The following is a 14165-nucleotide window of genomic DNA, read 5'->3' as shown; positions in this document are numbered from 1 at the left end:
AAGGTTGAAAACCACTGACGTACTGTGGTCATTTGGAGCTCAGAGGGCTCATACTGTACATAATGCTACTTCAGCACAGGTTAAAGGGGGGCCTGCTGTGGGGTGTAATAGGTTTTTGTTGTAATTTTGTTACAGAGATTAATAACACTATCTAAAACCAATGCAGGTGATTTTCAGTCATTGGGAAGTTAAGGTTACCTGATATAGAAGTAAGTAGCATGCTCAGTTTACAATGAATTAGACGCTGTTTGGGCTAACTTTACTGATCCAGCTGCCAGTTTTCACTTTCAAGCCTTCGTTTTAAGTATCATGCCATATAAATAATGGAAGAGAGGCAAGGAGCCTGATCCGTAAATTGTGCTGAGAACAGCCGACATTTAGCAAGATTTGAATCTTTATGCTGGTTTCATCCTTCAGTTTAATCCAAGCGGCTTTAAAAAAAAAAAAAAATTGGTTTGTTTTAATATATTTGTAGATACTAGGACACAGCGTTCCCAGTGTACCGTGCTCAACTGCAGGAAATCTTTAGATGTCCATTTGAAATAATGCCTCTATATGAGGGAAACAGGGAGACACCACTCTCTACAGATATATAAATATAAATGTGTCTCTGATTATATCTCCTAAAGTATGGGGGAACTGTATTATATTGGTGAGTGTCAGTAAAAAATCACTGACCTCCCAGTAACACAGTATGTTGTATCCCCCCTGGAGAAAAGACAACAGTGAATGAATAACCAGCCGTAATAAACGGATGGGTGTACTCACAGTAGAGAGAAATCCTGTGTAGTGAGTCCCACGGCGTGCATCACGTTGAGAAAGCAGCAACAAGATATCCTTACGGAAAGAACAGAGCACAGCAATTGCAGTAAGAAGGGGGCTAGATACTGCTGTTAAAAATCCTTTATTCCATGGTAGACATCATGGCATGGGATATGTTAAAAGTCTCGAACGCGTTTCGGGCCGTCGCCCTTTGTCAACGAGAATACTAAACAGACTGCGGCTACCGCAGCTGATATAGGAGTTCCCCTGCCTCCAGCTGATTGATGACGTCATCTGCCATTGGCGCGGGATCGTCAAGGTATAATCTGATTGGTCCATACCCTGGACCAATGAGCTCCTTAGGTTGCGAATGCATCACTGATATCAGGGAGGAAAAGGGGAGTGACACCTATATCAGGAGCGAAGCTACTGCATGTTGTAAACTCAACATGCACTAATGACAACATACAGGGTTAAAAACAATACTATAAACATGTATAGAAGCAATCTTCTACTCTGAAATGGAGAACATGGAGGGCATCATTATATCATTTGTATGGTTATGTACAATATTCTTCATTATGTCTAATATATGGCTATATATAATATCATCCACAGTCCTTAATGTATGTATATACATAGAGCAAAATACATCTTTGCAGGTATAATTTTTACAAATGAAAAAGCTATACTATTTATCAAACATCTGTTGTAGACAATCAGGGGTATATATAAAATAGTTAGGAGTTGAGCCTCTCTTGTGACATGGATAGACAATTAAACAGTGGTATACAGATTTCTATGTCAGAGACGTCCAAAATATACATATAAGATAGTAATTATATAGTTGGAGATAAGTAGGGAATGGAAGAAAAAACATGGGAAGGTGGGGGGGGGGGAGGGGGGGGGGAAGGGAGGGGGGGAAAAGGGGGGGCAAGGACCGGTGGGAGTAGGGAGGAGAGGGGGAAAGGGAGGGGGGGGGGGAGAAAGGAGGAAGGGGGGGGGGGAAAGATGAGAGAGGGGGGGGGGGAAGGGGGAGGGGAGGAGGAAGAGGGAGAGGGGAAAAAAAAAAGGGGGGGGGAGGGAGAAGGAAAAAAGGGGAGGGGAGAAGGAGAGGGAAGAGGGAGGGGGTGAGGCAAGGGGGGGTGGGAAGGGGAGGGAGGAATAAGGGAGGGAAAGGAAGGGAGGAAAAAGGAGGGGAGGGAAAGAAAAAAGGGGAGAGGTAGAGGGCGAAAAGAGCAAGGATATGTATGAACATCAGATAACATTATTTAAGAAAGTGTTTAAGTTCCCAGTCGGTATTCATACCTTTGGGCATCAAAGTCCCAAGGGTATAAATCCAATGCATCTCCCGACAGTTGAGAAGAGATTCCCTATCTCCACCTCTTGGATGCATTGCAATATGTTCAATGGCGCTAAATGTAAGTTGGTCTACTGAGCCCATTGAGCATTGATTGAAATGTCTAGCGACTGGAAATTTCTCATCTTTTTTCTTGATGGTTCTGATGTGTTCACTAATTCTTATTTTTAAAGGTCTAATCGTTCTACCTATATAGCTACAGCCACATGCACATCTCAGAATGTAGATCACATACTTTGTATTGCATGTTAAGAAAGAATTGATTCTATGTTTTTGGCCTGTGTATATATTCTTGATGGATTTAATAGGTAGGGCGTATTTGCAAAAATTGCAGGATCCACATTTGTAGAACCCATTAGGGATAGTACTTTTAGTGGGTTTTTTTGTTCTATACATACTCGGTGAAAGATGAGTCCCCAGCGTCTTAGCTTTCCTGTACACTATTCTGGGGTTTGATTTGGTGTATTTTTTCAGATCTTGGTCCAATCTGAGTACCTCCCAGTGTTTGTTCAGAATAGACCGAATGATGCCAGCTTGTCTGGAATAGGTGGTGATGAAGAGAGGTGCCTCTCTATCATAATTCCCTTGTTTTTGTTCAACTGGCCTATTCTTTTTGGATCTGTGTAGGAGATCTGCCCTTTTGAGCTTTTTCACATTATTAAGTGCATTCCTGATAGCACTGTCAGAGTATCCACGAGCTAGAAACCTTTGTCTGAGATTTTCAGCTTGAGTATCGAAGGATTCCTCTGTGGAGCAAATCCTTCTTAATCTTAAAAACTGACTTTTGGGGATACCATTGAGCAGTGGTCTCGGGTGTGCACTATTGGCTCTTAACAGCGAGTTGCGAGCGTTCTCCTTTCTGTATATATCTGTCTGTATCAACAAATTTGTATCTACATAAAGATGCAGGTCCAAGTAATCAATATGATGATCATGTATGGTATGAGTAAATTTCAAGTTACAATCATTGGCATTGATATAATCTAAAAAAGATAAAAGTGTTTGTGTATCCCCACACCAAATCAAAAGTAAGTCATCGATATAGCGACGATAGAATTTGATATATTGTCTATAAGGATTATTGTCACCGAAAATGTGATAAGTCTCCCAAAAACCCATGAACAAGTTGGCGTATGAGGGTGCAAATGATGTGCCCATTGCGGTCCCTTGTGTCTGTAAAAAATACTGATCATCAAAAGTGAAGTAATTATGTTGCAATAAAAATAAAATGCAATCCATAATGAAAGTGATTTGTGCCAGGTGAAGATTAGATAAATTAAGAAAGTGACTAATTGCTTTTAAACCCTGTGAGTGCTCAATGATGGTGTAGAGTGATGTCACATCTAGTGTGACCCATATATAAGAGTGACACCATGTGATTTGTCCAATGTCTGTGAGTAAATCAAAAGAATCTCTTAAAAAAGAGGGTAATTTTTGAACCAATGGTTGCAAGAATTGGTCCACGTACCTGGATACACCATCTCCCAAAGATCCAATGCTGGAAATAATTGGTCTGCCTGGAGGGCATACAAGTGACTTATGAATCTTTGGGAGATGGTGAAAGATAGGTACAGTGGGACAGGGATTGAAGAGGAACTCTGCTTCTTGTTTGGACAAAACCCGCAACTCCCTACCTAAATCTATAAGTTTCTCAACTTCTTTAAGATACATTTGTGTGGGGTCTGTGGTGAGTTTACAATAAGCTTCAGTATTATTGAGCTGTCTTAATGCTTCAGTATGATACATTTCAGAACTCATAACAACTATAGCTCCCCCCTTGTCTGCATTTTTTATGATTATGTCACTCCTTTTCTTTAGAGTGTATAAATGCTGATGTTCCTCTTTAGACAAATTATTGTATTCTGAAGTTGAGAACTTATAGCCCTTTGCTAAAAGCTGCAGATCTCTTTCCACCAGGCTCTCATAAGTCTTCCAATGTGGACCCTTTGAAAATTCTGGACAGAATAAGGATTTGTTCTTTAGGGATGTGTGTTTGGTATTTGTCAGAAACAAAAATTGTTCATCTTCCCCTACACTCTGCATATCAGTATAATCCTGCTCATTATACAAATCCTCCATATCCTGTATGACAGTGTACTCTCTAAAGGATAGCTTGCCGTCGGGGAGGTCGTCCGCAGGAGGACCCAGATCTGTGACATCTGGGGCATCAAGCGGAAGAGCGCCACCCACAGCAGGCTGTCTGGAGTGGAAAAACTTCTTTAAAGATAGCTTGCGGATGTATTTCTGTAGGTCTATTATTGTATCGAACAAATCAAAATTGTCCTGAATGGCAAAATTAAGACCTTGTTTTAATATATGCAGCCTTGATTACCTTTATTGAAAATGAATTACCTAGGCTGCCGGTTGATTCTTTCTCCCGTGATCGATCATCAAAATCATGCTTCTCAGTGTTCACTAAATTGCCTTTCAGTTTCAATCAATCCTTCAGTCAGTGTAACTCATTAGTTACAATGTATCCTTATATTACTACGGTAGCATTATCTATTGTTACCGTTTCCAGATCAAACTGCTGGGAATATTGGCAACAAATTATCACAAACAGGAAAGTGTTACAAAGATATTGCACTGCTGGGAGGTTTACTAAAGCCTGCTATAGAAATCAAAGGATGCTCCGTATATTAAAACTCATTAAAAATGGCATTAAGGGGCCTATGCAGAGAGCAGCGCTATTTCGAAATTCGCCATTTTTTGGAGAAAATCGCGCAGAAAGCAGCAGAAAATGGCGAGTTCCGAAAAACGCGCCAATTTTTCTTTTCTATTTGTAAAACTCGCCTCGCGGCTGGCGAGAACCTCAATCTCGCCAGTTTTAAAAATATCCTAATGCAGAGAGGCGCGAACGGCATCTAGCGGCTGTTCGCGCCAATAAAATGGCGCGATTGTCTCCGTTTTGCCTCGCCAGAAAAAACTGCCGCTCGCGGCCATTGCAAAGGGAAAAAAAAAGGCGCGAATTTGTTTTAACACATTTCTGAAGCGCGCATCTCGCCAATTTAAACTCGCCACACGCATCCATGTTAAACATAGCAGAATTCGCACTTTTCTGCATATGGAGATTAAAACTCTCCAAAAAAGCTACTTTTTAATAAATTCGCCAATTTTAAAATTCGCTGCTCTCTGCATAGGCCCCTAAGAGTTCAATTTTAAAATGGAAAAAACGGTAGTAAATATCTAATACTACAGAAGTGATTTATTTAAAAAAAAAAAAAACATGTAGGGTATTGCTTGGATTACTCATTTAAGCCCTTATTTAATATGCTGTGTAAGGACTTCCCTGTGCTGCAGATTACTTCAGTACTATTCATTTGAATAGAGTATCTCCGGGATGCAGCGTCACAACATGTCACATTTTCTAGATTTCCAACATCTAATGTGTGCAAATATATAACAGCGATACATTAAGGGTAAGAAGTATATTCAAAATGCTTCCGTTTCAAAATGTACTGAGATGTTTACCCTCATACATACTGTAGTTCCTTACATGCATGTTCATACATATTTTCTTTATGTGCTACTACTTTGTTAAGTTTTATACCATATTCTCCATAGTAAGATTGTGAGCTCTTTGTGACTGTGACTATTCACCAGTGTTTACTTCTATGTATTACTAGCTGATATACCCGGCATTGCCCGTGATGTAATGTTCCCGCTCCCCTCTCTCTCCCCTCCTCCCTCTCTATCTCTCCCTTCCACCCCTCTCTCTCTCCCCCTCTCTCTCCCCTTCCCCCTCTCTCTCCCCTCCCCCCTCTCTATCTCTTTCCCTGTCTCCCCCCTCTCTGTTTGTCCCCCGTTCACATCAATACGGTCCTACCCCCCCCCCCCTTTACAGGTTTCGGTCCCTCCCCCCCCCTTTACAGCTCAGTCCCGTCCCCCCTTTACAGCTTCATGCAGTGTGTGTGCGGCAGTGTGTGTGTGTGTAAGCCAGTCAGTGTGTGTGTTTGCGTCAGTCAGTGTGTGTGTGCGTCAGGCAGTGTGTGTGTGTGGGCGCGTCAGTCAGTGTGTGGGTGCGTCAGTCAGTGTGTGGGCGCGTCAGTCAGTGTGTGGGCACGTCAGTCAGTGTGTGTGTGCGCGCGCATCAGTGTGTGTGTGTGTGCGCGTCAGTCAGTGTGTGTGGGTGCGTCAGTCAGTGTGTGTGTGCGCGCGCATCAGTCAGTGTGTGTGTGTGTCAGTCAGTGTGTGTGTGTGTCAGTCAGTGTGAGTATGTGCACGTCAGTCAGTGTGTGTGTGCGTCCGTCAGTGTGTGTGAGCATCAGTCAGTGTGTGTGTGTGTGTGTGTGTGCGTCAGTCAGTGTGTGTGCATCAGCCAGTCAGTGTCTGTGTGGCGTGTGTGTGTGTCAGTCAGTGTGTGTACATCAGCCAGTCAGTGTGTGTGTGTGCGCGTCAGTCAGTGAGTCAGTCAGTGTGTGTGTGTGTCTGTGTGTCAGTCAGTCAGTGTGTGTGTGTCAGTCAGTCAGTGTGTGTGTCTGTCAGTGGTTGTGTGTGTGTGTGTCAGTCAGTCAGTGTGTGTGTGTCAGTCAGTCAGTGTGTGTGTCAGTCAGTCAGTATGTGTGTCAGTCAGTGTGTGTGTGTGTGTGTCAGTCAGTCAGTTCATGTGTGTGTGTCAGTCAGTCTGGTGTTGCCCCCCCCCCTCTCTCTTGACTGTCCCCCCCCCGCAGAGGTGCGGAGGAAGGGGGAGACGGGGAGGAGCTGTGTTTGTCCTGACTCTTCCCCCATTACCCCCCCCCATCCCTCCCACGCGGAGCTGCTGATTGTGCCCCCTCCCCTGGCGCTCCCGGCGGTAATACAGGGCCCACGGTGGGGGGAGGAGAAGAGCCGAGTGTGCGGAAGGCGGCGGCATGAGTGTGAGATGCGGCGTCGGCGTGAGTGCGACGGGGTGGTGAGTGCGGCGCAGGGGTGAGAGGCGGGAGGCGATGGGTGCTGGTGAGTGCGGGTCGGACCAGAGGCGCACGCGGTGGGAGTGTGGTGTGACTGTCACGGCCTGCGTTGACGTGGCCGTGACGTCACCCCACCCCGCAGGCCAATGAGCTGTGGCCGTCCGCCGGCCAATCACATGGGGAACAAATACACACACATTATTTTATTTATCTTATATACAGTTAGGTCCAGAAATAATTGGATACTGATACAAGTTTTGTTATTTCGGCCGTGTACCAAAATAAATTCAAGTTACAGTTAAGTAATGAATATGAGCTTAAAGTGCAGTCTATCAGCTTTAAGTTGAGGGTATTCACATCCAAATTGAAGGAAGGGTTTAGAAATTACATCTCTTTAATATGTAGCCCCCTCTATTCGCATTTGGAAGCTGTTGCTGTGAACCCACAACATGCGGTCAAAGAAGCTCTCAATGCAAGTGAAATAGGGCATCCTTAGGCTGCAAAAAAAAAGAAAATCCATCAGAGAGATAGCAGGAACATTAGGAGTGGCCAAACCAACAGTTTGGTACATTCTGAGAAAAAAAGAACGCACTGGTGAGCTCTGCAACACAAAAAGGCCTGAACGTCCACGGAAGACAACAGTGGTGGCTGATCGTAGGATCCTTTCCATGGTAAAGAAAAACCACTTCACAACATCCAGCCAAGTGAAGAACACTCTCCAGAAGGTAGGCATACCATTATCCAAGTCTACCATAAAGAGAAGACTTCACGTGAGCAAATACAGGGGGTTCACCACAAGGTGCAAACCATTCATAAGGCTCAAGAATAGAAAGGCCAGATTAGACAACCAATATCTAAAAAAGCCAGCCCAGTTCTGGAACAGCATTCTTTGGACAGATGAAACTAAGATCAACCTGTACCAGAATGATGGGAAGAAAAGAGTATGGAGAAGGCTTGGAACGCTTGGAAGGCTCATGACCCGAAGCCTACCACATCATCTGTAAAACACGGTGGAGGCAGTGTGATGGCATTGGCATGCATGGCTTACAATGGCACTGGGTCACTAGTGTTTATTGATGATGTGACAGATACAGAAGCAGCCAGATTAATTCTGAGGTGTAACGGGATATATTGTCTACTCAGATTCAGCCAAATTCAGTGAAGTTGATTGGACGGCGCTTCACTTTACAGATGGGCAATGACCCAAAACATACTGTGAAAGCAACCCAGAAGTGGAATATTCTGCAATGGCTAAGTCAATCATCTGATCTCAACCCGATCGAGCATGCATTTCACTTGCTGAAGACAAAACTTAAGGCAGAAAGACCCACGAACAAACAACAACTGAATATAGCTGCAGTAAAGGCCTGGCAAAGCATCACAAAGGAGGAAACCTACCGTTTGGTGATGTCCATGCGTTCCAGACTTCAAGCTGTCATTGCCGGCAAAGGATTCTCGACAAAGTATTAAAAATGAACATTTTATTTATGATTGTGTTAATTTGTCCAATTACATTTGAGCCCCTGAAATAAGGGGACTGTGTATGAAAATGGTTGCAATTTCTAAATGTTTCATACGATATTTTTGTTCAACCCCTTGAATTAAAGCTGAAAGTCTGCACTTCTATTGCATCTCGGTTGTTTCATTTCAAATCCATTGTGGTGGAGTACAGAGCCAAAATTATGAAAATTGTGTAAGTGTCCAATTATTTCCGGACCTAACTGTATATAGATATGGTTTTGTCTGTTTAGCATTTCTGAGGTGCTATCCCTGTGCAAGTTCATACTGTAGTTCGATTGAAAGGCAGGTGGATGCATGAGATCCGAGTCACCCTTTTTTAGATTGATATGCTGAAATCCGCGGACCAGAGGAACCGGCCAACCGCTGTGGATACAAATTCGGCCAAAAAAAGATTCTCTACTTGTCAATATAGTTCTTATGAAAATCCTTTTAGGGGTGTGGGGTGTTATTCATTTCAATAACTTTGCATAACCATTAGCATGTCTACCAGGTAACTAAGGTGTGCTCCTTTTTGAGCCCAAGGGCCTGCCCATATTTTATTTGAAAGGATAATGTAAACTCTCTTTTCTACATTTCTACAGCACCCTGAAAGATATTTTTACGGCTCCCAATTTTCATATTTATGAATACTTTACAACACGATTATTGGTATCTTAAATACTTTATTGTAGAATGCATACAAATGTACATTATTTCTAACGTGATCCGCTTATAGCGTGATGTGATTCTTTGGACCCCAAGCACAGCGTTATAAGGGGGTTGAGCTGTAGATAGTAATGAATGAGTTCTTCAGAATACAGTACCTTATAGTAAGATCTTTTGGCGAGTTATAGAGACTGCTGCTTTTCACTCTAAAGGTATTCAGTCTGTACTGTTATCTGCACACTAACACATCTATATCGTTCTTTTTTCTAGTAAAGCAGTGATGGACCTGTTGGTGGATTTGTGTAGCCAACATCACTTGAACCCTGCCCAGCATACTTTAGAGGTGAAGTCTGGAGTGTCACAGCAGCCCTTGACTTTAAGGCCAAACACTTTAATCGGAACCTTGGATGTACAAACAGTGACTCTGAAGGAGAAAGTTGCAGAAGTGAAGACCAGAAAGCCTCCTCCAAAGGTTCCTGAGGTTAGTGACATGGAAAGAGCAACAGCTACAATTCAGTTAGTTCTCAGGTGTAATGGGCATAAGGCCATTATATTCCCTCACCCAACCTAGTATTCCTCAAAAACCCAGAAAATGAGGCACATACTACTTCTGTTTGGCAAAATTAGGGTCACAGCTTTTTCTGAGCTACAGTATAACACATTCTGAAAAGGCCAGCCAGTTCTTAAAAACTCCAAAAGTTTTACAATGTGATAAAGCATGGATTTAGAGGGATAGCCATACACCTAGTCCCCCAGAGGTTTACAGAGGTCCCGCGTGCGCTTCACGAAGGCATTTAGCCCCCCAGATGTTTACAGAGATCCCGCGTGCGCTTCCCGAAGGGCCTCTGTAAACTCTGTAAGCATCAGGGCCTCTGTAAACCTCACTTACCTTGATTCAGACGCTCCTGGTGACGCATCACCATGGGGTCATGTGACGTCACGTTGCCATGACAACGTAATGCCATGACAACGTATCGTCATGATGCCAGTACATCTGAATCAAGGTAAGAGTTTGGGGGGGGGGGGAGCGCGAGGACAGAGGGAAATCGAGGAGGGGGTGCTGGGGAAAAATATTGCACCCCCCTGATCTAGCATGTGGGATGTTTGTCTTTTTGTATCTGGATTATTTTACTTGAACTAAAGTCTTCTGCTGCAAGACTGATACAAGAACACTGGACCAGATTTACCAAAGAAGGAAATCCCATTGGTTTAATTGGGAATATTTTTCATTAGTATATTTGGTGCCAGGTTCTTTCAACTTTCATGGCCCACGACCTTGCTTATCTTACTTCACAGATAAGATTGAGTCCATCAGACATAACATATCTTCAGGTCATCCTCCACATGCAACACTTTGCACACCTAAATCCACACTCAGCTCATTTCCGCTATTACTGAAGAGGCAGTGTCCGTGCTCCTCTCATCATCTCACTCTACAACCTGCCTCCTTGATCCTATTCACTCACAGCTCCTCCGCTCCCTCTCTTACAGACTAAGCCCCACCCTAACTCACCTTTTTAACCTCTCTTCTCCCCTTTTCCTCTCAGCTACTTTAATGGCTGGCATATAACCGCTTGACTCACTTTCTCTCCCTAGCTCCCTGCTTGACTCTCAAGGCTGTGGCCCCATTGCCTCCGCTGCACGCGTGCCCGCGAGGCTGGCGGTGCGTGCAGCTGAATTCCCCGGTCTGCAGGGAGCTGCAGGGGGAAAGACGGGGGGGGATGACAGAGGCGCGCCATGATGTCACCCGGCAGGTTCGCCCTCATTGGCTGAACTGGGGGGGGGGGCGTGGTCTAGCAGTCTGTCGCCCGTGGCCATCTCCATTTTCAGATGTTCCTGAAAAACTCGGCACGCGGCGGCCCCCCCTCGCAGCGGGCTTGGCCCCACTGAGGGGGAGGGCTCTTGTCCCTGTAGCGTCTGCCACAGTGGGCGCTGCAGTAGCCAGCGGTGACCTGGCCTTACAATGCACACTCTCGACTCCATTAACAAAAAGTACCCAATGACCTACTCACAGCTAAGTCTAAGGGTCTTTACTAATTCTCCTAGATCTTTCTGCTGCCTTTGGCACTGTTGATCACCCCCTTCTCCTGCACACCCTACGCACTATTGGCCTCTGTGATGCAGCTCTCTCATGGTTCAAGTCCTACATATTTAACTGCTCTTTTACTGTTTCCTTCTCTGGCATTCTGTCCTCCTCACTCCCTCTTTCTGTCACGGTTCCACAAGGCTCTGCCCTTGCCCCTCTCTTCTCACTGTATACCTCTTTTCTCTGTGCCAATACAATCCTTTGGCTTTCAGTATCATCTCTATGCTGATGACACCCAAATCTACCTCTCGTCCTCTGACCTCTCCCACAGTCTCTTGTCCCATGTCACCAACTGTCTATCCGCAATCTCCTCCTGGATGTCCTACCGTTACTGAAGCTTAACATTTCCTAAACAGAATTAATAATTTTTCTCTCTTCCACTATCATTACTACATCCAAACTCTCCCTCACTGTCAATAATAGCACAATCTCATCAACATACCAAACCCACTGTCTTGACTCCACCCTCTCCTTCATTCCTCACATTCAGGCCCTCACTGAGCCCTGGTCCTCCACCTCCAAAATATTGCTAGGATATGCCCTTTTCTCACTTATGACACAACTAAAATACTAATTCACTCACTTATCATGTCGCGCCTTAACTACTGCAACTGTCTTCTATTTGACATTGCCCTCGTCTGACTGTTCCAACTTCAATCAATCCAAAATGCTGCTGCCAGACTCATTTACCTCACTCACTGCTCCACTTCTCCTGAACCACTATGCAAATCCCTCCACTGGCTTCCCATAGCCGCTAGATTTACATTTTAAAACCCTAGTTCTGATTTACAAGTCTTTCAACTGCACTGCCCCCCCTTACATCTCAGCCGTATCCCCAAATATATCCCTAAAATCCCCCCCCCCGCTCTGCCCATGACATCTGCCTCTCCTCCTGCCTTATCACCTCCTCTCACTCCCGCCTACAAGACTTCTCCCGTGCTGCTCCCTCTCTCTGAAATTCCCTACCACATACCATCAGACTCTCCCCCAGCATTCAGACATTCAACAACTCTAAAATATTGTAGAGATTGTAATCTCTCAGGAGCAGGACCCTCATTACCTTCTGTATCTGTTTGCGCTAGTCTGTCCTTACTTGTATGTCATTCAATTTATGCAATGGATGTCACTCTGTGGCCACCACTGTACTGCGCTGCAGAATATGTTGGCGCTTTAAAAATAAATAATAATAATAATAATAATAATTGTATGTATTCATATTATTCTAAGGCTAAATGACTGCGACTGTGGGAGCGGCCACATCTCTCACTTTAAAGGAGCAGTTCCCATTGGACCCCTTTTTTATTTTTATATAGCTGGGAAGCAGGGGGTTTCCGGGTTTAAACCGTGTTTATTTCAGCTCCAGGGTCCCTCGGGTTCCCGAGATACTTAACTGGCAAGTGTGCCACCGGTTACTTCCTGGTTGTTTAAATTCCCGCACCATGCAGGCCAATAGGAAGCTGCTTCCTATGGTCCCGTGTAACAACGTTTATATGCGTGTTATTTTTCCCCCGGTGGGTATGCTACCGGCGGCACCTTCCCTGGTAAGTATCTCGGATCTGTGGATCCAGTGTGAGCTAAGTCTCTATTAAAGTATCTCGGGAACCAGGGGGTTATTATGCTTGTTTTTCCCTTTTTTTTCTCCACTGACTGCATTCTTTTCTCCACTTTTTCATGGCTTCATAATCACAAAGACGTAATAAGCCGTAACTGGCTTGAGATCCACTCAGCTTAAACCTCTCACTACCGTAGGCTTTTGTCAATTTATCTGCTGTAGAACATTGAAGAAAAGCAAAACAAAATGCAGGTGTGATTGTGGCTTTCAGCTGCCTATTGAGCACCTTTCAGCTTTATGTGTAGAAGAAAAGACAGCTCTTTTTTTTCACTTGACCTGTTCCGCCTCCTCTTCCAGCCAAATGGTAATGAGTCACCAGATATGTATGAGAAGGATCAGGTGAATGAAGGTAGCCTTTGCTGAGTCCCATCGCACTGCGTGTTCTCTCAGTTAAGAGTTGGCAGGGTGAACTATTTCTCTGTGGACTGATTCCAGTGGTTTTTGCCTTTTTTTTTTTGTTTGCCCCCCACCAGAAATCTGTCCGTCTAGTTGTGAACTTCCTCTCTACCCAAAAGGCTGTGGTAAGAGTCAGCCCTGTGGTACCCTTGCGGAACATCCTCCCGGCTGTATGCGAGAAGTGCGAGTTCAGGCAAGAGCATGTTATTCTGCTGAGAGACGCCATCAGCAAGGAGGAGCTGGACATGTCAAAGTCACTGAATGACTTGGCCATAAAGGAGCTGTACGTTTGGAGCAGCAATCTAGGTGAGTGGAGGTCAGACTGCAGTGCCTTAATCCTTATCATCCTTAGAGCATCATTTGAGCCTTCATTTACACACACAAGCATATTACAGCACTGGAAAGCTGACATGTAAAGGAAACACCATTGCAACATTTCTGGATCAAAAATGTTAAACAAATACAGTAATCTACAAAAAATGGCTCGTTACCTGGCATTGATTAACATGTCCAGTCAGTTATCTTTTTATGCTTCCATTATAAAACTGCTCTAGGCAAAAAACAACAACACATTTTCTTTGTTTATTGCATTTCTTGGAAGGCTTGCACCTTGAACAATATGTTTGTTCTTTACTTCTCTTTGATACTTTGTGATCTCTCTCTCTCTCTCTCTCTCTCTCTCTCTCTCTCTCTCTCTCTCTCCCTCTCCCTCTCTCTCCCTCCCTCCCTCCCTCCAAGTCTGTCTGTTTTCTCCCTTATTTTTACTCTGGTTCCCTTATTTTTTATTACCAGAGCAAAGGAGACAGGTAAAAGCAGTTGAACGGTAGCCTTTCAGAGAATTAAACATTTACATGGAAATAACATTACAAATATAAGTTGTGATCTCAAGCACAT

At 44.2% G+C, this 14165-nt stretch overlaps 1 protein-coding gene across 6 annotated transcripts in view; it reads left to right on the top strand.

The window, feature by feature from the left end:
• Positions 1-14165, top strand: part of COBL (cordon-bleu WH2 repeat protein) — a 431588-nt gene that overhangs the window by 145610 nt on the left and 271813 nt on the right. For all 6 annotated transcript variants that reach the window (XM_075586505.1, XM_075586504.1, XM_075586501.1 and 3 more), the window contains 2 exons: positions 9448-9658; positions 13349-13577. In XM_075586505.1, the coding sequence (XP_075442620.1) occupies positions 9448-9658; positions 13349-13577 (440 nt within the window). The remainder of the gene's footprint in view (positions 1-9447; positions 9659-13348; positions 13578-14165) is intronic.

Source organism: Ascaphus truei, chromosome 2 (assembly GCF_040206685.1).
Source record: "Ascaphus truei isolate aAscTru1 chromosome 2, aAscTru1.hap1, whole genome shotgun sequence".
Classification (NCBI taxonomy): Eukaryota; Metazoa; Chordata; class Amphibia; order Anura; family Ascaphidae; genus Ascaphus; species Ascaphus truei.
The sequence above is the reverse complement of the archived record's forward strand: the minus strand, read 5'-3'. Positions and strand labels throughout refer to the sequence as shown.